The following is a 22,614-nucleotide window of genomic DNA, read 5'->3' on the forward strand; positions in this document are numbered from 1 at the left end:
CCCAGGCCTGCAGGGGAGAGCAGTTGGGGGGGACCAGGCCTGCAGGGAGGGTAGTTGGGGGGGACCAGGCCTGCATGGGAGGGCAGTTAGGGGTAACCAGGCCTGCAGGGGAGGGCAGTTAGGGGCAAACAGGCTGGCAGGGGAGCAGTTAGGCATCAATCACGCTGGCAGGGGAGTGGTTAGGGGGTGATCAGGCTGGCAGGCAGAAGCGGTTAGGGGCAATCAGGAAGGCATAGTTTGGCAGGCGAGCAGTTGGGAGCCAGCAATCCTGGATTGTGAGAGGGATGTTTGACTGCCCATTTAGGCCCGATCCTACTGGGATCGGGCCTAAACGGGCAGTCGGACATCTCTCGAGGCGTCCCAGATGGGAAAGGGTGCAGGCTGGGCTGAGGGACATACACCCCCGTGCACGAATTTCATGCACCAGGCCTCTAGTGGGGTGATAAATGGTGATGGAAGGATACTTGACTTGGGGTGGTGAACACACAATACAGTGTACAGATGACGTGTTGTAGAATTGTGCACCTGAAACCTGTATAATTTTGTTAACCAGTGTCATCCCAATAAATTCAATAAAAAAGAAAAGAATTTTCTCTTCGTTTTGCTTTGTCAGTTGTTGGAAAGAACATTTTCATGAAGTGTTTTGTGCCTATCTAAAATGGAGTAAAGTGTTCATCAACTAGAACTGACAGAACAAATTCTGAAATAAATATGACTATTATAAATCAGCAATCACCATAGGAGAAAGTAAATTACTTTTGATTCCACAAAAATTGTATGTACAAAGCTCAATCTAGTTCTCTTTTTTGCCTTTAATAAGTATTGATTACATATTAGTAAAACATCATTCTTATCAACAAACCCTGAGATATACTTTTACCCACAGGAAAAGTTGCTAAAACTTCCTCCTACCTTTCAATCACATATTACAGGAATGGTTTAACTATAAATGTTGACATAATAGATAATATTAGAAATTTACTTTATCATAATTAGGCAAAAAGTTAATGAAAAAGGAAGCCTCACTATAAAAAAATAATGACTTTAAATTTAAAGTTTTTAGACAAGGATACATTTTTTTTACATAGTATGGGCTTTAGATTTCTAGTAATATAGAAAATTTTAGAATGAAACACTGTCATTCATTTGGGGGCAATAAAATTTTGAAGCATACTCCGACAAGCTATCATTCCAATATCACCAATCAGATAATGACCTAACTTGAGGCTTCTATCCAAACAATCAATCCAACACTTATTTCAAATATTTAAAAACTGTGACATAAGTTGTTTTTTCTTTATAAAAGAAAACATTTATTCATTTGTTCATTCAACAAATACTTATTGAGCTTCCACTAAGTGTTAGGCAATTTTCTAAAAAGTGGGTTTAAAAAGAGCAGTGAAAAGACAAGGTTCCTATCCTCTTGAAGTTAGATTTGGTTGGAGACCTAGTCACCAGCAAGTCACCTAAATGGAGACACAATTTTAGTTGGTGTCAATAAACAATAGCCAATCAATGTGATATCACCTACTCATAAGAGCTTAGTAAGAATGAAGCAGGTCAAAAAGAACACTGGCAGTAAGGAGAGAGAGGCATGACTCTATGGAGCATGGTCAGGATGGGCCTCTCTGTAGGACGACATCTGATCAGGACCTGACAGAGTAAGGGGAGTGGGTGTGGGGAAGGGCATTCTCTAACAGTGCTGGCAACTGCCAAGATCCTGTCCTCGGAACCAGCTGGGAATGTCCAAGCAGCAGCTTCATAACCCTCATCTCAACCACACCAACCTCTCCCAGTGATTATTTTCATAAAACATTAACATATATAATTAGGCTAATTATTCAATTACATGAATGTCTTGGGTGCTATGGTAACAACAAAATAACTGTCTTTGAGCTAGTTAGTATTAAGTAAGCTTATCAATCCTACCTTAAATTAAACAAGTATAAGCTATAATTAAAACACACAAAAACAGCTAATTTGAAGTTAAAACTAATGTATTTAGAATGTAAAAATTATTAAGACCAACAATTTACCAAAAAGTGGACAAATTTTAATACTAGCAAAACCTAATAGACTGTTTAGAGCTATGTAGGGTCAAGTACTATTTGTCTAATGATGCAGGTAAGAAAATTAAAAGTAAAACTAGCAATTGCACTAAACAAACCAAAGACACTACTAGTTATTAAAATATTCTTTGAAAGCATTTGCCCTTTCTTTCTTTCTTCTCTCCTTCTTTCTTTCCTTTCTTTCTTTTCTTTCCTTTCTTTCTTTTCTTTCTTTCTTTCTTTCTTTCTTTCTTTCTTTCTTTCTTTCTTTCTTTCTTTCTTTCTTTCTTTCTTTCTTTCATGTCAGAGAGGGAGAGGGAGAGAGAAAGATAGAAACATCAATGATGGGAGAGAATCATTGATCAGCTGCCTCCTGCATGCCCCCTACTGGGGACAGAGCCTGCAACAAGGGCATGTGCCCTGACTGAGAATTGAACCATGACCTCTTGGTGCATGGATCTACACTCAAACACTGAGCCACACCGGCCAAGCAGCATTTGCCATTTTTAATATGTTATACTGCATTGGGCTGAAATAAAGGGAGAAGTTCTATCTTATTCTTCTCACTTGATATGAAATATCCTCCTTTTATAGAATGTGAACTTATTTTATCAGATAAATCAGTCAAGTCAGCTCTTCAGGCACAGTAGAGAGCTCTCATGTAATACTAGTGACCCGGTGCACGAAATTCATACACATTAAAAGGGAATTAATTAGAGGAAATATTTTAATATTGCTATTTGCCCTTTCTCTATAATAGACATGTCAGAAATGAAAGAAAATTAGTAAAATGTATATGAAAATCTCCCTCCTGTCAGAGTCTGGGGTGCACCATGGGCCCCAGAGTCAAGTTCCCGTCCACCCGCACACACCTCAAAATTGCGCGAGACCCAGACCTGGCCGGCCCCACTCATCAAGCCCCACTGGGCAGAGGGTGCAGCCGCATGTTCCTTGTCAAGCCCCGCCAGGGTGGGGGCTCGGCCTCCAGTCCCCTGGTGCGGCCTCTGGTCCCCTGGCCTGGCCTCAGGTTCCCCAGCCCTGCTGTAAGGGCGTGAGGGTGTGATGACCATTTGCATATTAGCTCTTTATTATATAGGGTTTCTATTTTTCTAACTTTGGACATAGGGAAGACAAAAGAAAGCTAGCAGCAAAACATACACAGGCACACAAAGTGAAACAAAATACCACTGCCAACACTTACATTCATAGTAGCTGTGAAATAAAATGTAAATAAAAGCCAACAATTAAGCAGAAGGCCCTAATGAGGGATATAATTCTCATCCTCTCCAGGAATTACTGAGGACCTGTACACTTCTATTTCCCCATCTAACTCTGAACATTTTCTTCTGAATAAAATCAAATGACATGGTTAAAACCAGGTTTTATTATAGTTCATGGGAATATGTTTATTTTAATAACAACTGTCACTAGTTAATTGAGCACTTATTATGTAACAAGCACTGAGCTACATGCTTTATGAGTATATCTGATTCCATGCTCAGGGCAACCTAACTTTATGGTTGAGAAACGTGAGGCTATGTATGAGGAGTTAAATAGCTTGACCGATCTTGCATAAAAATGGCAGGGCTAGAATTTGAACCCAGGTCTGTCTAACTCCAAAGCCTAAATTCTTAACCACGTTGTATCTTTTTTTTTTTTTTTTTTTAATTGATTTCAGAGAGGAAGGAAGAGGGAGAGAGAGATAGAAACATCCATGATTAGAGAGAATCATGGATCGGCTGCCTCCTGCAAGTCCCCCACTGTGGATCGAGCCCACAACCCAGGCATGTGCCCTTGACCAGAATCAAACCTGGGACCTTTCAGTTCGCAGGCCAACACTCTATCCACTGAGCCAAACTGGCTGGCGACCACGTTGTATCTTGCTTCCTGGTTATGAAGATGTCCTTAAAGAGAATAAGGTGGCTTGAATGTAATTTTTTTTTCATCCTGCCCAAGAATATGAACATGTCCACCTTACTTTCCTTAAGAGAGATTTAATTTTAGGTTTAAAATAAAGAATCAAAAGAAATAGACTTCAGAGCTGAGAGAAACCTAAGGAAAGATGAAGAAACGAAGGAGGCACGTGGCTACAGACTCAGAGCAGCAACTTGCCTGCAGAACTGGCTACAGCCCAGGTCTCCCAGTCTCGTGGATGCTTGAGAAGGAGAGAGAAAAGGCATCAGACATCAGGGGATGTGTGTGCTCTATTATTATTAACGTGGTTTTTGCTTTGTTTCACAGCATAAATGTTTATTTTTCCTTCTTTGACTAGTGTCTCAACTCAAAGGTATACTTTTTTCGGGTTTTATCAATGGCTAAAACATACTGCATATTACTGTGAGAAAGCCAAGATGTGAAGGCAGGAAGTCTGCCCCAGAGCTCAAGTTCCTACACCATGCTGCTCCTTTAAAGACTGGATGGATAAGAGTCTTTCTTCAAGGCTCACCTTAAGGAATCCTCTCAAATGAATTTCCCTAATAATCAGATTTTGGGTAAAAAAACATTTAGCTATTTTTTATTTTAAAAAACATATTTGCTTCTTTACATTTTAGTGTGATAACTGCATTCTTTCATCATAAAAGTACTATAACTACATCATAGAAAATCTGGAAACTAGAAAACTTTACTCATAGTTGCATTATTCTATGTAGCATGTTTAGTATACTTACTTCTTTCTGAATTTTTATATGCATTTTTTTAAAATATATTTTATTGATTTTTTACAGAGAGGAAGGAAGAGGGATAGATAGTCAGAAACATCGATGAGAGAGAAACATCGATCAGCTGCCTCCTGCACACCTCCTGCTGGGGATGTGCCCGCAATCAAGTTACATGCCCTTGACCGGAATCGAACCTGGGACCTTTCAGTCCGCAGGCTGATGCTCTATCCACTGAGCCAAACCGGTTTTGGCTATGCATGTTTTTTTTAATACTATCAGAGTATAAACAATTCTATGTATATTTTTCAAATTAATGTTACATAAAGCTTATTGTTTCAGTCAGTCTTCATACTTCCTTTTCTTGCCTGGAGAAAATTTGAATAAATCATGTCATCTCTCTCCATGTTGCCCCACTTCTCCCAAAACTCTGTACATGTATATCTGTAGGAAATGCCGTGGAAGGATGTGTGTGTGTGTGTGTGTGTGTGTGTGTGCATGCGCACGCGTGCTCATGGAGACTAAGGGAGGAAATGATTTGCTAAGTCATGAATTCCCAGGGGGCTTAGGAGCCATTCACATTTTTCTAGTCTACTGTCTCCTTTAGCAACTAATGAAATTGAGGCCAAGAAAGATGCAGTGACTTATCAAGGTAATGAAAAAAACTGAGTCCTAAATACAAGTGTCTTGGCTCTTAAATAGTGCTTATTCAACATAACTATTACTGCACAGTCTAACCTGGGCTATTCGGACTGTAGGCAATACAATCCTTAATGGCCATTTGTAAGCTTTCCACCACAGGAGAACAAAGAACAAAGGACCAGGAAAAATTCGCTGAACCTCAGGCGTCAGACCATAGAGAGAAAAGAAACTGTCCTGAAGGCACGTGATCGCCCACCTGCATTCCACGCCCACCAGCGCAGCCCCAGACCCACTGCTGACGAGAATTTCAAGGCCGGTGATTCCACAGAAGGATGAAACTCCAGCTCCTGGGTGTTGCCATCATCCACCCAAAGGCCCCTTGGCTCAGTGCTGTGCAGCCCTTCCATGTGGATATCCCATCTCCTATCCCCTTTCCTTAAATAAATTCCGTTTTTCTTTAATCACCATCTGAGATGGCTATTTAGCCTGCCCATATGCACCATGTTCACCTTTCACTTCTTAAACTCTCACAACATCTCTTGGCCTGGCTCCTTTAGGCTAAGACCAAACACGGGCCACAATTTAGCTACATGTATCAGAGGAATGAACGAAGAATCAACATCTTTAAATAATGTCCAATTTTTCTTGACCTCCCAAAGTGCTCGAGCATTCAACAAGCCCAAGATTTGTGCTTGTTAAACTCAGTGTTAATATTTTAAAATTTCTGGATGTGTGCAAAAGAATAAAAAGTATCACTGTGTCAGTACATACTACAAAAATTTTATAGTAAGGCATGGATTAAGAAAATGAAACTATTCTATAATTGTATACATAAAGTCATTATAAAATTGTACAATGTTCCTGAATAGTTTTCACCATAAATTTTTAAAAAGTACCCCAACTTAATTAAGATAAGGTATGCTATGGTCTGTGGTTTCTGAAAGAAAATAAGGAAAAAAAGGACCTCATAGTCCCTATTTAATTTTTTGCCCTAAAGTGCCTTTGCTTAAGATGCTCAGATGTGGCATTTAAGAGTGTCTAAAACCAAAAGAAAGCAGTTATTTGAGACATGAAAAGTAAAGAAGAAAATAATGTATATTAAGATGTTACTCCCCTGGAGAAAATCTTGAGAGTAAAAGGGTGCTGAATGGAAAGCCAGATGTCAAGTTAACATTAAGGGCTAATTTATTATGGAAACAATCAGAGAGGTTCTGCAAAGGAATAAAGTTTGAAAATGTTTCTATCATTATCACATAATCTATTAATCACTAGTAAATTAAAATGAAAAACAGCGTTCTTAATGACTTAAGTCAGCATACAGAAAACAACCTAAATATGAAGGTATTTGGAAAAAGAAAGTTGGCTTTTTGACTTCCTCTTTTTATCATTCTACAATGACTATATCAATGTTTATCAAGTACCACAGACGGACTTCTTTTCTGAAGAGAAGTTGTATTTGGAAAAAAGAATCAATTATGTATAAAGAACCTAGCAAACACTTTGTCAGAAGTTTTGGCAAGGCAACAAGAAGTGGGGTTTCTATGAAATCAGGATAAGCCAAAATGAGGGAAATTCAAATTGGGAATGCAAACAGGGCTAAACATAGGTTCAGGTGAAGGACTGATGCCAATGCATGGTTATTTCAGAGAAGAATGTGTGGGGAAGTCATTCTAAAAGGTTGGTTCAAAATGAGGAAACCATTTTTCCTAGGAAAAAAGCAGTTTTGTCCTTTCTGTAAGGCCTGGACCCTCCAGGTATATGCCACCCTGAAAAAAATAAGATTTTCCTTCCCTCGGTCATCAGACTATCCCTTAAATGAGTTGCAGATCACAAACCTTAAATCAGAAATAAAACACTGCAACTTTATTAGCGTGCAGTGATTTCACTTTATGAGCAAATGCCTTGTCTGAATTTTAAATATGTGACTAAAAGTTTCCATGGGCATGACAGCCCAGCTGGAAATGTCTGGCTGGCCCTCTCTCTGGGAGAGCAGGATAAAGAAATGTAGTCGCTAGGTGCTTGCCCAGTTCTCCCTGCTGGGAGCTGAACTGCTGTCCCTCCCTTACAGCAAGAGGTGGGCCCAATGCCTTTTATACCCTTGTGATGTAAATTAAATGGAGACTTCATATATGACAATTTCAAAGTATTTCAATACTTCTATTAATTTAACATATGTTTATGGATCTACATAAAAAGAAAAAGGAAATTTATATGACAGTGATAAAACTACAATTTTATCTTACCAATTCTTAACTGCATAACTATTCTATAGTTATACAGTCATGAAGTTTCATTCATTTTTAACTGTAAGATAATCAGTTGCTTACAGATTTCTGATCGGTCATGGTCAAAATGTCTCCACATATTTGTGATGGCCAATTTAATTTTCTCCCTCCTTTCCAATTGCAGATGTAATCGTTCTAACAGTCATTTGTTTTATTAGTTCCACTGTATTTTGCCTTTCTTTTGGTTTAGAAAATATCATTTGAATTAGGAAAATGTTATTTAATAAAAACCAGGAGAGTATTTCTGAGATTTAAGTTAATACTGTTACTTAGCCACTAGGCTATGCTAAAGGATAGCCCATTTGTTCAAAAACACGGCTGTCTAAGAAGGCAGCCAAATTAATTCAAAAGCTGGATATGAATTATTTAACCATTCAAAATCTAGCTGGTAATTCATTTAACAGATTTATGTGAGTTAGTTTATATAATTACTTTATATGACATACTCCAAAAGAATAAATGAACCCTTTTTAAAATTTGTTTTACCAAATATGTCTTGTGGTAATGTCTAATTAGATTTTAAAATAATGAAATCGTAATTATGCTTATTTTATCCAAATTAAATATCTATTTTCATTTGCATATAGTTAATTCTATTTTTATAAACTATAATGTACACAGTCATGGACTGATTAGTTATCAGAAACATGAAATTTAAACCAGATATATATTTTTTCTGCTTCAAAAAAGGTCATGTTAAAATGTAAACAGCTGAGAGCAAAACACCATTTATTTCACTTATCTTAGGCATTTTTCACATTAAAATTATACTCTATTCTGTATAAATTACGCTTGGAACCCTTTCAGTTTCAGCTTACTCCCATTCTCACTACTTTTCCCTGACAACTCTACAGAGCACACTGCTTTCATGTTCATCATCATTATTCACATCTGTCCTTGATCGCACACTGTGGAGGCACTGGGGCTCAGACAGGTCTGAGAAACTCACAGTCTACCTGGGAACACATATACAAATACAGGTAACACTGAGAAAAACATTTATTTAGGGACAATACAGGGGCCACATGGGATAAATGAGTAAAACATAGAATAAGTGTTAAAACCGTTCACATGAGAAAGATATACTTGTGCCCGCCTTATTAAAACAGAAAATAGGTTTCATGACTAAAGCCCAAAAGGATTTCAAAGGCTACTTCTGAAAACGCTCTGAAGATAAAGGCCCTAACCTTCCTATTTAATCTACTTGATAACTCTATCGTAAGAATTTGCCATATTTTAAAGATATATTAATTTTAACTTGAGTTGTCTCTTTTTCAATTATTCATTATGCATCTATTAATTATTCATTATAAGATGAATTATTGACAGAAAACAATTCAGTCTGAAAGCAAAGTGCTATTAATCTACTATGTACTCCTATTCAATTATTGCTTTGGCATGTGATAGAGCACTTGGGGAAAAAAAGATTATAGTTAAGTTTCCCTTCTTAAATGTAATTAAGTTCAGTAAAATCTATTGATGAAGCACCTCAGAAAATATGAATACAGTTATATGTAGGTCAAGTTATGTTTTCTCATATACAACTGTACACAAGGGTGATATTACAAATATTTAAAACTTACCACAACAGGCATTGAGAGACCTGAACTGGTGGTGAAGCACTGTACTGTCCCCACCCACAGGGATAAATTCTATTACAGCAATGCTGGAAGCTTTCAATTTGGTTGATCATTATCATTATGCCCAAACACAGGTATTAAATAATTTGTGAATGATCATTACAAACTATAATTAAGAATATTAAGAAAATTATAATATTCTTATTTATGCTACATCACTTTAGAGAAGTAGTAAAACTCCCTAATCTCAAATTTGCACCAAACTTGTCATTATCATCCGCAACTCCCAACCACGTACTTGCTCTGTCATGTGACATTATGACCCACAACTCCTGCCCATATACATGCTCTGTCATGTGACTGGAATGCCCTTCCTCCCCACTGCTCACCTGCTGAATTAACAGGTCAGAGTTCATCTCAAAGGCCAGCTGTTTTATGAGATTTTCAGGACTAACTGCAGCTGGAACCACGCGGATGTCGCCCCGTTCTCAGTCCTCCCTTATAGCACTTATGACTCAGTGTTAGAATTATTTGTAGACAAGCTTGAATCCCTGACTAGCCAGTTCTTGTAGGTCTCACTTGGTATCTCACTGAGGCCTGCTCTGGTTTCAACACAGTAAGTGCTCAAGACACACTGCTGCATCCATCACTGGTGAGCAGGCAGATGGGTGAGTGAAAGAATTCTAAATATTAAATCCCAGGAATTACAACTGCATTAGGAGCTGAGTTGCAGTCTTTACTTTGCATTATACATTAAAGAGGCCATAATGTGAGCTACCCAGATTACTGTTGCCCTCTGTGAGATTAGTTCTGATTCTACATACATTGCCCACCCATTTAAGAAAAATGGTCACATTCTTTCCTAATGGCTAACACCCCTATGTTGGGATTTGGTTGTAGCGAGTCCTGAAGTGTTAACCTGAAAAAGATCTGGGTTTTTTAAAAATCCGTTTTATTGTACTCATGCGTTCAGCTCTGTTACCTCACCAGCAACAAGGGAAAAGGAGCCCTGGCTGAGATGACTGCCCCATGGCAACCCCAAGAGGCAGCCCCCGCACTTGTTTCCTCCATGGATTTAGTTTTTCAAGCCCATGTTGGATCTCACCTATCAAAACGTATACAGGCTCCTGAGTTATATCTGAACCACATTTTAGATTTAATATATTCATGTAAGTTTATTCCTGGGGACCTGAATGTGAAGCTTGTCTCAACTAGTATTATATCTTGAGAAATATTACTTAGACATTATCTCCATATATCACTGTTCTTTATCAATATAAGTGATGTGTAATACCAATGCAATCAAGTGTCAATATTATGTTAGCAATGCAAACAGTTGTATTGACTAAATAATCATATATACTTGGCTCTGAAGGTGTCCACAGGTTTAAAAAAATGAAGTTAACTTATGTATGTCATTGTTGGGGGGTGGCGGGGAGAAATCCATTTAAAAGCTTGATATCCTGGCTCTCTCAGTAAATTGTCAAAAGTGATACACTGAAATAAAATCCAATAATTCAACAGAAAAAAATCAAGTATACACTCACCCACTATGTTTCATATGTGGCGGTTTATCCATTCGCACTGCCAATTTGATTTTTAAGTCAGAATCCTGGCTATTTTTTGGAACTATCATTCGGTGCAACTCAGCTGACTTGGAGCTATTGGAAGTTGGGTACAGTATCACCTGTAGGAGACAAAAAAGAAAACATTTAAGTGCATAATACAAAGTGTCTAAGGGTTAGAACTGAAGTCTTTTCTGTACATTTTCCTGTTTGAAAAGTCATGCCAAAACCTGCCTAATACACTATTTTACTCCCACCATAGCAGACAGGTTCAACACAGACTCATTTATCTTTTCGACAAACATGTGTTTTCATATTATCACGTAAGTTTTCTTCTTGTCCTGGCCAGGTGGCTCAATTGGTTGGAGCGTCATCCCCTACACCAAAAGGTTGCTGGTTCAAATCCTGGTTAGGGCACATTACTAGGTTGTGGGTTCCATCCCAGGTTGGGGTACATACGGGAGATGGTCAATTGATGTTTTTCTCTCTCATATTGGTGTTTCTCTCTATCTCTCCACCCTTCATCTCTCTCTAAAAATCCATAAAAACATATCCTCAGGTGAGGATTAAAAAACACACCAAAACACAAGTTTTCTTCCTGTATCACTTCATAATGAATTAATAGCACCATGACAACAGTTGAATTGACAGTTGAAAAATACTTAATAGACACCTATAATTTCAAGAACACTCTAAATTCCTCAGGGCTAAGAAGTTCAGAAAGAGATATGCTTTGAAATTACAGGTAGCATGCTTAAAAAGAAAAACCAATTATTTTAAGCAGCAAAAATACTCCTCGTGTTTTAATATTTTCACTGTGAAACAGTATTAAAGAAAATCAACTCAATTAGAGGTAGAAGAGACTGAGCATAGCACATTTTCTGCTCTAGGTCAATATCAAAGAGGAATTTTCCCCCCTGACTACATGTTTTCAAAACTATAAAGATGATGTTGTAATGACTAAAACAAAGTAATTATTTTTTATAAAACTGCCAAATTACCAAGGGATTACTTCACAACACCACAAGTCCACAAAGCCACCCCAAGAAGGAAAAGCTTCCTCTTCAGATGTGAGGTGCTGAACAGATTCAACAATGCCTTTTCCCCTTTTAAGTCAGTCATGACACCATTTAGACACAGCCAATACCCAAGCCTTCAGGGGTATTTTAAAATGGGAACACTAACTTCTGAAAGAAAAAAAATAATGACATGACACGCAGTGCACTGTATTTTAAATAATTCTTACTTTAAACCAATGTGAAAAGTACATAAGCCTGAAATTTCTATGTAGATGGAAGAATTCTAACATGCTCAGGATGGTACTATGGTGAAAAAAAAAATCTTCATTTTTATGTATAAGTGGAATATTCACTGAGAAATCTTCAAGCGAGGCTCTTTTTCTCTCTAGGAAAGGCAACACAGTCCAAAAAGCTTCTCAAACTATTCTCAACTTCCAAGTTGTTAAATGTACCTACTATTTTGAGACTTTTCTTAAGCCTGTTCTAAAAGCCACAGCTAAATTGAATCCAGCATATTTGTACCCTTGAGCATATAAAGGCACATCCAAGAACAGATTAAATGGCAATTGTGATGTTTTGAAAAATTATGATCACATTCTAGAATAAGTTCTTTTTTTGACTGCTAAAATATCCGATGTAATATTTTACAGATTCCTTCTTAAATAACAGCAAATGAAAGTAAGTGGAAACTTTTTGGCTCAAACCAGTAGACAAAGGGATATCATTATCAGTTTAGAAGATGAGTTCTAAAAAGAATCAAAGAATAAGAGCTGGATATCTTCTGGAGCTATTGCTGCTACTTGCCCCAGCCATTCCAGAAAGCTTCCTCCCCTCCTTTCCTTTCCCTCCCCTCCCCTCCCTTTTCCTCCCCTCCAGTTCCCTCCCTCCCTCCCTCCCTCCTTCTTTCAAAGTATTTTGACATGAAACTTTATTCCTTTGTAATTCTCCTTTCTATGTTTATACAAAAGTTGGTTTTGTTCCAAACTCTAAGTCTTTTACAGGAAGGGAATATTTAAATTAAAACTTCTGACAATTTCTCATCCTCTATATGCCAATGATGGGTTAACTAAACAAAGTCCCAAAATAACTAATTGCAGCTGAACTGCTAATGAAGGATCATCCCAGGATTGAATGCCATCATTTCTGCCACATTTCAACTCTCTGATGGGTAATTCTAAATGAAGTCAGTTGAAGGATTTGCTACTTATCTCTGTTCAAATAAACAAACATTCGAGTGCTCACGATGTGGAGACACACAAAGATGAAAAAAATATAAATGGCTCAGTCCCTCAAAGAGCTCACATACCCTTCTTATCAGATCTAAGAGCTCAGGTAATATCTGGTAATATTACTTCCTCCTATTGCCCTTCTGTCCCTAGGGGTTATAGCAGTTTTCTGATTTCATTAGTGTCTGAGTTTATTCACCATCATTTGTTTGCCTTCTCTGTTCTGTCACCTGTGTAGCTAATTCCTGTGTTAAATTTTCTCCATTGGAAAGACCTGGAATTGTCTCGTTTTTCTGGACAGTCTCTGACTGATAAAGTTATAAACACTGGCACATGTAACAAACAGAGGTTCACAGATACGAATTATTCCTGTATATCACAGATCCATTATTGCTAGTGTTTCTAAATCCACTGTTTCAAAAGAACTGTACTGGCAAATAAACCCCAAATGTAGCCTTAAATATGTCCTGTAAACTAGCTTTCAGGTTCCCAAATGGCACAAACAGAAAGTGGTCATAGTCCTTTACATGATGTAGCCATATATGATAATAGGTCAAGGAAGAAGCTCTCATTGTAGGTAGCCCAAAGGGTCAAGAAGAATAAAGGACAAAGGAGTTCTTTAATCAAGTGAACATGATTTGCCAATGATATCAACGATAAGGGTTTAATCTCCAACATTTACAGGGAACTCATGCAGCTTAACAAAAAGAAGATAAACAACCCAATCAAAAAATGGGCAACTGATCTAAATAGACACTTTACGAAAGAAGACAGAAGGAAGGCCAAGAGACATATGAAAACCTGCTCAAAGTCACTAATCATCAGAGAGATGCAAATCAAAACAACAATGCGGTACCATCTCACACCTGTCAGAATGGCTACTATCAACAAACGACAAGTGCTGGCGAGGATGCGGAGAAAAAGGAACCCTCGTGCACTGCTGGTGGGATTGCAGACTGGTGCAGCCACTGTGGAGAACAGTATGGAGTTTCCTCAAAAAACTAAAAATGGAACTCCCATTTGACCCAGTGATCCCACTTCTAGGAATATATCACAAGAAACTAGAAACACGAATCAGAAAGGATATATGCACCCCTATGTTCATAGCAGCACAATTCACCATAGCTAAGATTTGCAAACAGCCTAAGTGCCCATCAGCAGATGAGTGGATTAAAAAACTGTGGTACATCTACACAATGGAATACTACGCTGTGGTAAAAAAGGAGTTCTCACCATTTGCAACAACATGGATGGAGATGGAGAGCATTATGCTAAGTGAAATAAGCCAGGCAGAGAAAGATAAATATCACATGATCTCACTCATTTGTGGAATATAATGAACAACATAAACTGATGAACAAAAATAGATCCAGAGACAGAGAAACATCAGTCAGAACATCACACGTCAGGGAAGGTAGGGGAAGGTGGGGGTAAGAGGGAGAGCTCAACCAAAGGACTTATATGCATGCATGTAAGCCTAATCAATGGACACAGACAACAGGGGGGTGGGGGCATGAATGGGAGGTGGGGGGTAATGGGGGAATGAGGACACATATGTAATACCTTAATCAATAAAGAAATTAAAAAAAAAGAAATAGCAATTTTCCAGACTAAAAAAAAAATCAAGTGAACATGAACACTGTCAGGGTGTCTTCACAGTGCCTGCCACAACAGGTTTTCACTGTTGTCACTGACAGTTACCCCTATGTACTTTCCACTTCACCATTATTCAAACAGGAGCCTAATTGTCCCTCGCCTGCCCCTGCCTCACTGCGGTGCACTGGATTTGTGCTAGGACCGGCGGGAGGGGAGGTGGAGCCGGGGATGGTTACTTTGAACTTCAGTGCATAGGTCACGAGGCTGCAAAGAGCCACAGCTGCAAAGAGCCACAGCTTGACCTGAGGGAGATGTTGGACTTTGGGCTGGATGTAAGAACAGGATGAGACTTTGGGTTGTTTCCCTTGCGTTGAAGCAAACATATGTGTAGGAGAAAGGGTAACACAGTCTTTATCCTTGGCTACAGGGATGAACTATGGCAGGTCATCTAACTGGATACCGGCACTCACGCTTCTGCTGGTGTAGAACTGCTGCTGGGAAGCACAGAGTCAGCCAAGGACCGCATTCTCCAGCTCCCCTTGCATCTAAGTAGGGACATGGTTCTAGCTAACAGCATCTGAAGAGAAATGGTAAGTGTCACTTTGGGGAAAGATGATTAAGATACAGACATGCCTTCTTCATCCTTCTTTACTAAACTGGACTCCAACGCTCTAGGAAATGAGAGAGCCATAAAACGGAAAAGCAGAGCCCCAGGTCACCCACCATGTGAAGGAAATCTACCCATCTAGCAGGAACACCCATACTAATCTGTTACATGGGTGCTATTGTTTTAAATGACTGCAATGATCTCATTTGTTTGTTACAGCATTTGGCAGTATCTTCACTAGTACATTAACAGAGTTTTGCTTTATAAGTCTTTTACAAGTAAATAAGTGCTTGAAGAATTTTATTTCATGATAAATAGTTCTGCTTCATAGGACTTAGTTCATGTCCAGAGAGGTGTGTCTGATGTTGACCGTACAATTAAAATATTTAAAATATAAAAATTTACTAAGGATTCTTCTGTATTGTAGGTTTGCATCTAAATTAAATTATATCTCTGTACAAAATAGTTAACTTCTTATATTACTTAGCAACATAGGTTTTTTCTATCCTTTTATCTTAACCTTTCTATTCACACTCAGTCTTCTATTTTATTTTTGTCAGCAACACTTTAAATGTCTTGTCACTTAGCACGACAACACATTTTATGATTTTTATCTTAAATTGAGAGCCAATGTATCTTCTTCATAATAAAATGTCAACATTGCTTGTCATCTTTGCTAAGGTGTAATGAAAAATATGAAATGGTTTTTTAGATTTTGTTTAAAATTCTGTCAAATTTAATTTACAGGGAGAAAAAAACTTAAAAATGAAGTGTGAGTATATGTATATTCATAATATTTAGAGCATATGGTGTCCAGAAAGATCTTTCTCTTAAAAGGAGACTTATGTAATACATTAAACAATAAAGAATTTAAATTTATGTTGTTCATTATATTCCACAAATGAGTGAGATCATGTGACATTTATCTTTCTCTGCCTGGCTTATTTCGCTTGGCATAATGCTCTATAGTTCCATCCATGCTGTTGCAAATGGTAAGAATCCTTTTTTTTTTTTTTTTTTTACAGCAGTATTGTATTCCATTGTGTAGATATACCACAGTTTTCTAATCCACTCGTCTGCTGATGGGCACTTAGGCTGTTTCCAAATCTTAGCTATGGTGAATTGTGCTGCTATGAACATAGGGATGCATATATCCTTTCTCATTGGTGTTTCTGTGTTCTTGGGATATATTCCTAGAAGTGGGATTACTGGGTCAAATGGAAGTTCCATTTTTAGTTTTTTGAGTAAACTCCCTACTGTTCTCCACAGTGGCTGCACCAGTCTGCATTCCCACCAGCAGTACAAGAAGGTTCCTTTTTCTCCGAATCCTCACCAGCACATGTCCTTTGTTGATTTGTTGATGCTAACCATTCTGACAGGAGTGAGATGGTACCTCATTGATGAACAAAAATAGAACCAGAGACATCGAAGCATCAAACAGACTGTACAACCTATGAGGAAAGGGGGGCGGGTATGAGGGTAAGAGATCAACCAAAGGACTTGTATGCATGCATATGAGCAAAACCAATGGACACAGACAATAGGAGGGTGAGGGCTTGTGCTTGGGGTTGGGGTGGCTGGGGAGAGGTCAGTGGGGGAAAAAGGAGACTCATGTAATACTTTAAACAATAAAGAATTTAAGTGAAAATTAAAAAAATAAAATATAAAATTGTTACATTATAAAAAAAAGAATTTAAATTAAATAAATAAATAAAGTGGGGTGAAGTAAAAAATAAAAAAATAAAATATACTTGCACAAGCAGGCACCTCTCCACTGTTCTCCTTCCTATTTAGATAAATTACTTAAAGCCAAACCACATGCATTTGTGTGGATATAAAAGTAATTAAACTTTGTGACCTATAAATACATGTCTTTCTAAATTATTTAACAAAGACCTGAAAAACTAAAAAACTAGGGGGGGCGGAATCTAGAAGAACTGAGAGGGCTAGGTAAGTTCTAGGGGTAGGTAAACTATTCTCTGCCTTTTCCCATAAGCAGCCTAGAGGAAGCAAAACAGTTGCACTGTAGTCTTACAGTAAAATAAGGAGAAACACATCTGGTAAAATTCTGTCTCAAAGATGAGTACGATGAGCAATTCTTCAAGGAATCAGGACAGACTCACATAGAAGAATGACTGTTTCATTTGGGAACCTAAAAGAACACATAAGATTTACAAAGCCAAACACATGGGAAGGGACTGAGACAAATACATGAGGCCATTGCAATGGAACCATTCTAGGAGTGGCACCTAGAAAAGGGCACACCATCCTGATGCTGACATTCTCACCACTACCTTTAGTTCTCAAAGCCTTCCTCCAAGCCAGGCAGGTCAGCTCTTTCTTTGTTCCCTGAGCTGACCCTCAGTCAGTTTCCACTGTTTGCCATGAAAAGAACTTGAACCAGTACAAATGCTCATTACATTTTCTGCCATGTCAATTCTATATCTCATCAAAAGGTAAGGAGAGAGAACCCCGTGGAACATAACTTTTAAGGATTAGGAAAAGGAAAAGAACTCTGTAACTGAGACCAGAGACCAAGGAAGCAGATGAAAAACAGGGAGGTTGTGGTACACTATATTCAAGGTTGGCTGTGTTTCAGGGAGTAGAAACTGGCCAAATGGTCAAGCACAGTCAGAGCCAGAGGGCTATTGCTTGGCTTAAAAGAGAAGTCACGAGAGATCTCCAGCAAGAGAAAATTTAGGAAAGGTCAGACTATAATGGCTTGATGAAGAAATCTGTCTGAGGAAGAGGGGAAGACTTCACTTAATTCTTACGTGAGCAAGATTGGGCAAGATGGACAAGATCACTTTAGCTAGAAAGAAGGAACCTTGTGTTCAAAGGCAGAGCAGAATGAGGATATGATCAGGTAGGTTGAAGAGGTTAAGGAAATGAGAAGGTTGTACTGACGGATGAGACCAATAAAGAAGTCTAGGAATAGACTGTGAAAGAATGTGTTTAGTTAAGGAGTTTGTATGGCATCCCATAACATGCAGTCAAAAGATGCCTTTAAGCCAATAAATGAAAATCAAATTTTCATACTTTTAAGTAAAGAATAATGCCCTTCTTATGTGGGAATCATAAGACTCAGTGTGTGGTCAGACATTCTAACATTCAAATAACAGATGAACTGGCATTAAAAATACATCCTTAAAACAGAGTAAGAAGGAACTAAAAATGTTATTAGCTGGAATCCTGTTTCAATTTGTGATTAAAAATCATTTTTGCAGGTAAGTGGATATCCTTGAGACACACGTTATTTTAAGGAAATGGCCACGTGATCATCTCTCCAGATGAGTATAAGTATTTCTATGAGAAACCTTGATTCAGTTTACATCTTTCTCTTTCTCATTCAACTGACAAGAGTTTTTATAGTTTAGCAAAGATTCACAGTGACTATTTCTTATTAACCTTTCAAGTACCTCCTTGAGAGTTAGGACCTTGAAAGAGTGTGTGTTGTGAAAGGACTAACTGAATTTACTTCATTTCAGTAAATTTTTATTTAGCACACTAGAGGCCCGATGCATGAAGTTCCTGCAAGGGTAGACCTTCGCAGCCCCAGCCTCATGGGCTGCAGCCCCGCCCCCTGCTCACTGGTCATTCTGGAAGGTCGTTCCTTTGTCCAGTCTAATTAGCATATTAGCTCTTTATTATATAGGATGTTAAAAACTAGCATATATTTTCTCCACTATCAGAGCCCTATATTTTCAGTGTGTGGAAAGATGAATTGGGTGATTTTTCTGAGAGAAATCTGCAGCCCTTTTAGTAACATTTTTCAGTGTTCAATACACTTGAGGTTGCTTAAATTACTTCTTCCTTGATTTAATATCAACGCTCCCTGTCCTACTTAGTTGAAACAAAGAACACCTGCTCACTCTTACTAACACAATGCTCTTTTGTATACTGAAAGATTAGCCATAAGTCTTCTGTCAACCCTATTGTCAGTGGGCTAAATCCAGTTTCCTTTATTTTGAAAGCGGGGAAGAATCCTGGAATTTACAATATGAAATTGATCAAACTTCCAACCTCTTACTAAATGTTTTCCTGACCTGACAGAACCACACAAAGTACACAGTATACTTTTTATGAGGTCTTTTACAAAAAGAAAAAGAAACTGAGTAAAAAGAAAAAAAGGGAAAGTATTGTCTTAATTATATACTTTTTTCTGGCATTAGCTTATTAAAAGAGATTAAAAGTTTTGTTAGTTGCATGATGGGGACTGAGGAAAGGCCATGGAAAAGAAAAACGAAGGTGTATAAAATTATTTCCAAATCTTTTTGATTTCTGAAAATATACAAACATATTCTCGACCAAAAGTTAATAAAGGAATCTTTTCTATATAATTGATTTGGGGTCCTTTTTATTTTTGCCCAAATGATTTTCCTTTGTCTTATTTAGACACCATGTGTGTTTTTCATGGGTGTCTTGCTGTTAGCATTACAAATGAAAACTAATTTTGTAAAGTAAAAGTTTTCTAGATGTAATTTACTTATAGGATATTTTTCCTTACATGATATTACCCTACTATCCCCCCTTTTTTGATTAATGGAGGCTTTTGTAAATTTTATAATGCAGTCTTGATAACTTTATATTTTAATTTTTTGCACAAAAATATGACTGCTTTAGTTTCATTGCATGTTCAGGAATTTACCATGAGACCATGTGGATTCCTGCAACAGAGAGGAATTGACAGGTCTGCTCCAACCACGAAGACAAGAGGAGAAACAGTCCAGAGATGGAAGACGCTGACGACGCCTTGCCACGCTAGCAATCAGCAACTGTGTGTCGCAGCAGGTTGCCTAGGACCAAACCAGAGAGGGTCGGACCTGCATTGCCACCATGTGCCCACCATCCAGATATCATTGCTGACATGTACACATAAGGAACTGTTTGACATTGAAACAGGGACTCAGAACTGTTGGACATTGAAATTGGGACTCAAACATTTTTTGTTATTATATGTTTATTTCTAGTCTGCAGAGGCAAGATTTTTTAGAGGAAAGAAATGGGGAAAAAATAGATAAGAGGCAAAGAAGCATTGAATAGACTGTCAAACTACAGCGGGAAGGCAGAGGAGGTTGGGGGGGCGGGCTGTAAGAGATCAACCGAAGGACTTGTGTGCATGCATATAAGCATAACCAATGGATAAAAGACACTGGGGGGGGGGGCAGGTAAAGGCATGTACTGGGGGGAAGGGGAGGCCGGGGGGAGGTCAATGGGGGGAACAAAAAAGGAGACACATGTACTACTATTTGTAATACTTCAAACAATTTAAAAAAAAAAAAACAAAAAAATCTTTTTGACATCTCTACTTAAAAATGAATCACCATATGAAGGGGCTCTTGGAATGCATTTAGCAGAGTATGCTACTTTAGGGCAGAAGCTATTCTATGGCTCATAGGGTAATTTAAGCCAGTATCTTTAATTAAGCCATTTTTTTTTTTCACCAGAATTCCCTTCATATATTATAGTAGACATATTTTTGTTTGCTTGGTTAGTTGGTTGACTGACTGAATGGATGAATATTTAGAGAAATTAGAAATAAAAATGCAAATGTAAAATTTTTATTTCACTGAAGTAAAAAGAGAAAAAGGCCTACCAACTGAAGTAATGCCAAAATTTGGAAAATGACAGTAGTAAATGCAAGAATTCGGATGCCATTTACTTACCATTCTCTAGAAATGTATGAAACTCTCATCTTTCCATTTCTGGACTGTGATAGGTAGAATAAGTCTTCCAAAGATGCCTATGTCCTAATTTCCTGAACCTTTGAATATGTTACTTGACATGAGGGGAATTGAGGTAGCAGATGTAATTAAGGCTGCTAATTAGCTGAAGATTATCCTAGATTTTCCTGGTGGGCCCAATCCAACCACCAGGTTCTTAGGTATTAAAAAGGAAGGCAGAAGAGTGAGTGTTGGAATGATTGTGAGAAATACTGAACATTGCTACGCGTTGGAAACAGAAGGGGCCCATAAGCCAAGGAATACTGGCAGCTTCTAGAAGCTGGAAACTTAATGACCAAAGAGTAAGAATTGAATTCTCTCTTAGATCTTCCAGAAAGGAACACAACCCTGCCAACTCCTTGATTTTAGCCCACTGAGATTCATTTTGGACTTGTGATCTCTACGACTATCAGATAATAAATCTGTATTGTTTTAAGCCACTAGTTTTTAGTAACTTGTTAAAGTTCAATAGGAAACTAATACACAAACAATAAAAGCTGAAACTACATCATAAAAGAACACTAAAAGCTGAGATTTGATAATAAAAAACACTAAACTTACCTTTCAGATATTTCCACTAAATCTGTAATTAAAAGATATCTTTACATATACATTTCTATCATTAGCTTTGCCTGATTACTTTAATGAAAGGTTTTATATGTTTGTATGTGTATGTGAGATGATTTCTCTCACATTCCTAAAGCATTATGCTTGTATGAAATCTTCTGAAAAAATTTTTTTCTCACTTTGTTAAGTTTTTTCACTTAAACAATGTTTTTAATTTCCTTATCATTGAATCAAAAAATTTGTAAATAGATGAACAATGAGGCTGAATAGTTTGGTTACTAGAATGAACACAATCATGCATATATTTCTAACAAATTCCATATACCCAAATGATCACGAATTATTTCTTCTTTGTCAAAGTCTTCCCTTGAAGATTTTGAAAGACATATTCAGGTTTGTCATTGTATTTTTATCATGACTCAATTAAAAGTATTGGCCTTTATTCATCTTCACATATCAGTTTTATTGCTTGTAAGGTATCAATTTCATATTTCTCCTTGGATGCAGCATATATTCTATCACAGCTACATCTGTATTTTTGGAGACTTATCTAGACAGCAAAGCCTATTTATTATTCCTGGTTCCCCTCAGCCATAAATTAAGAATAGCAATAACCTCCCTATTTCCTTACCAAGACAGTTTATATGAGCGCAATGCACAAGTAACCTTATCATATTTCTTTTTACTACTCGTGTTATAATGCATGGTATTTACAGAGAACCTTTCAACTGAGTGTCTCAGAGTGTTTTCCAAAATTTAAATTAATTTTCACATCATCCTTAAAAGTAGGCATTACTCTTGTTATGTAAATAACTTGACATTGAAGTTAAATTAATACCTATAAGAAACATTACTTCAAGTTAACAACAGACACTTTCAATTTTACATCCCCTCTCTAACCCCACACATTATTCCATTAGTTGTTTCACAAACATTAGGTTAACTAAATTGACATTGTTCTTACTCTTTGGTCATTAAGTACCATAAGAATTCTTAAAGCCAAGTCAATTCTATTTCTGTCAATCCATAATACATGATGGGAAGATGGAAAGGAGGAAGTTACGTACAGTATCTAAATTTTAATAACTTCAGCTGCATG

General features: G+C 37.6%; 1 protein-coding gene across 13 annotated transcripts in view; it reads right to left on the bottom strand.

Annotated features, from left to right (window-relative positions):
• CADPS2 (calcium dependent secretion activator 2) overlaps positions 1 to 22,614 on the bottom strand; it is a 498,042-nt gene that overhangs the window by 216,780 nt on the left and 258,648 nt on the right. For all 13 annotated transcript variants that reach the window (XR_013960502.1, XR_013960503.1, XM_080666495.1 and 10 more), the window contains exon 8: positions 10,760 to 10,899. Coding sequence is in view for 11 of the 13 variants with exons in the window: in XM_080666495.1 (XP_080522621.1) it covers positions 10,760 to 10,899 (140 nt within the window). In the remaining 2 variants the exon portion in view is untranslated. The remainder of the gene's footprint in view (positions 1 to 10,759; positions 10,900 to 22,614) is intronic.

The sequence above is a fragment of the Plecotus auritus genome (assembly GCF_963455305.1).
Source record: "Plecotus auritus genome assembly, chromosome: 4".
Lineage (NCBI taxonomy): Eukaryota > Metazoa > Chordata > Mammalia > Chiroptera > Vespertilionidae > Plecotus > Plecotus auritus.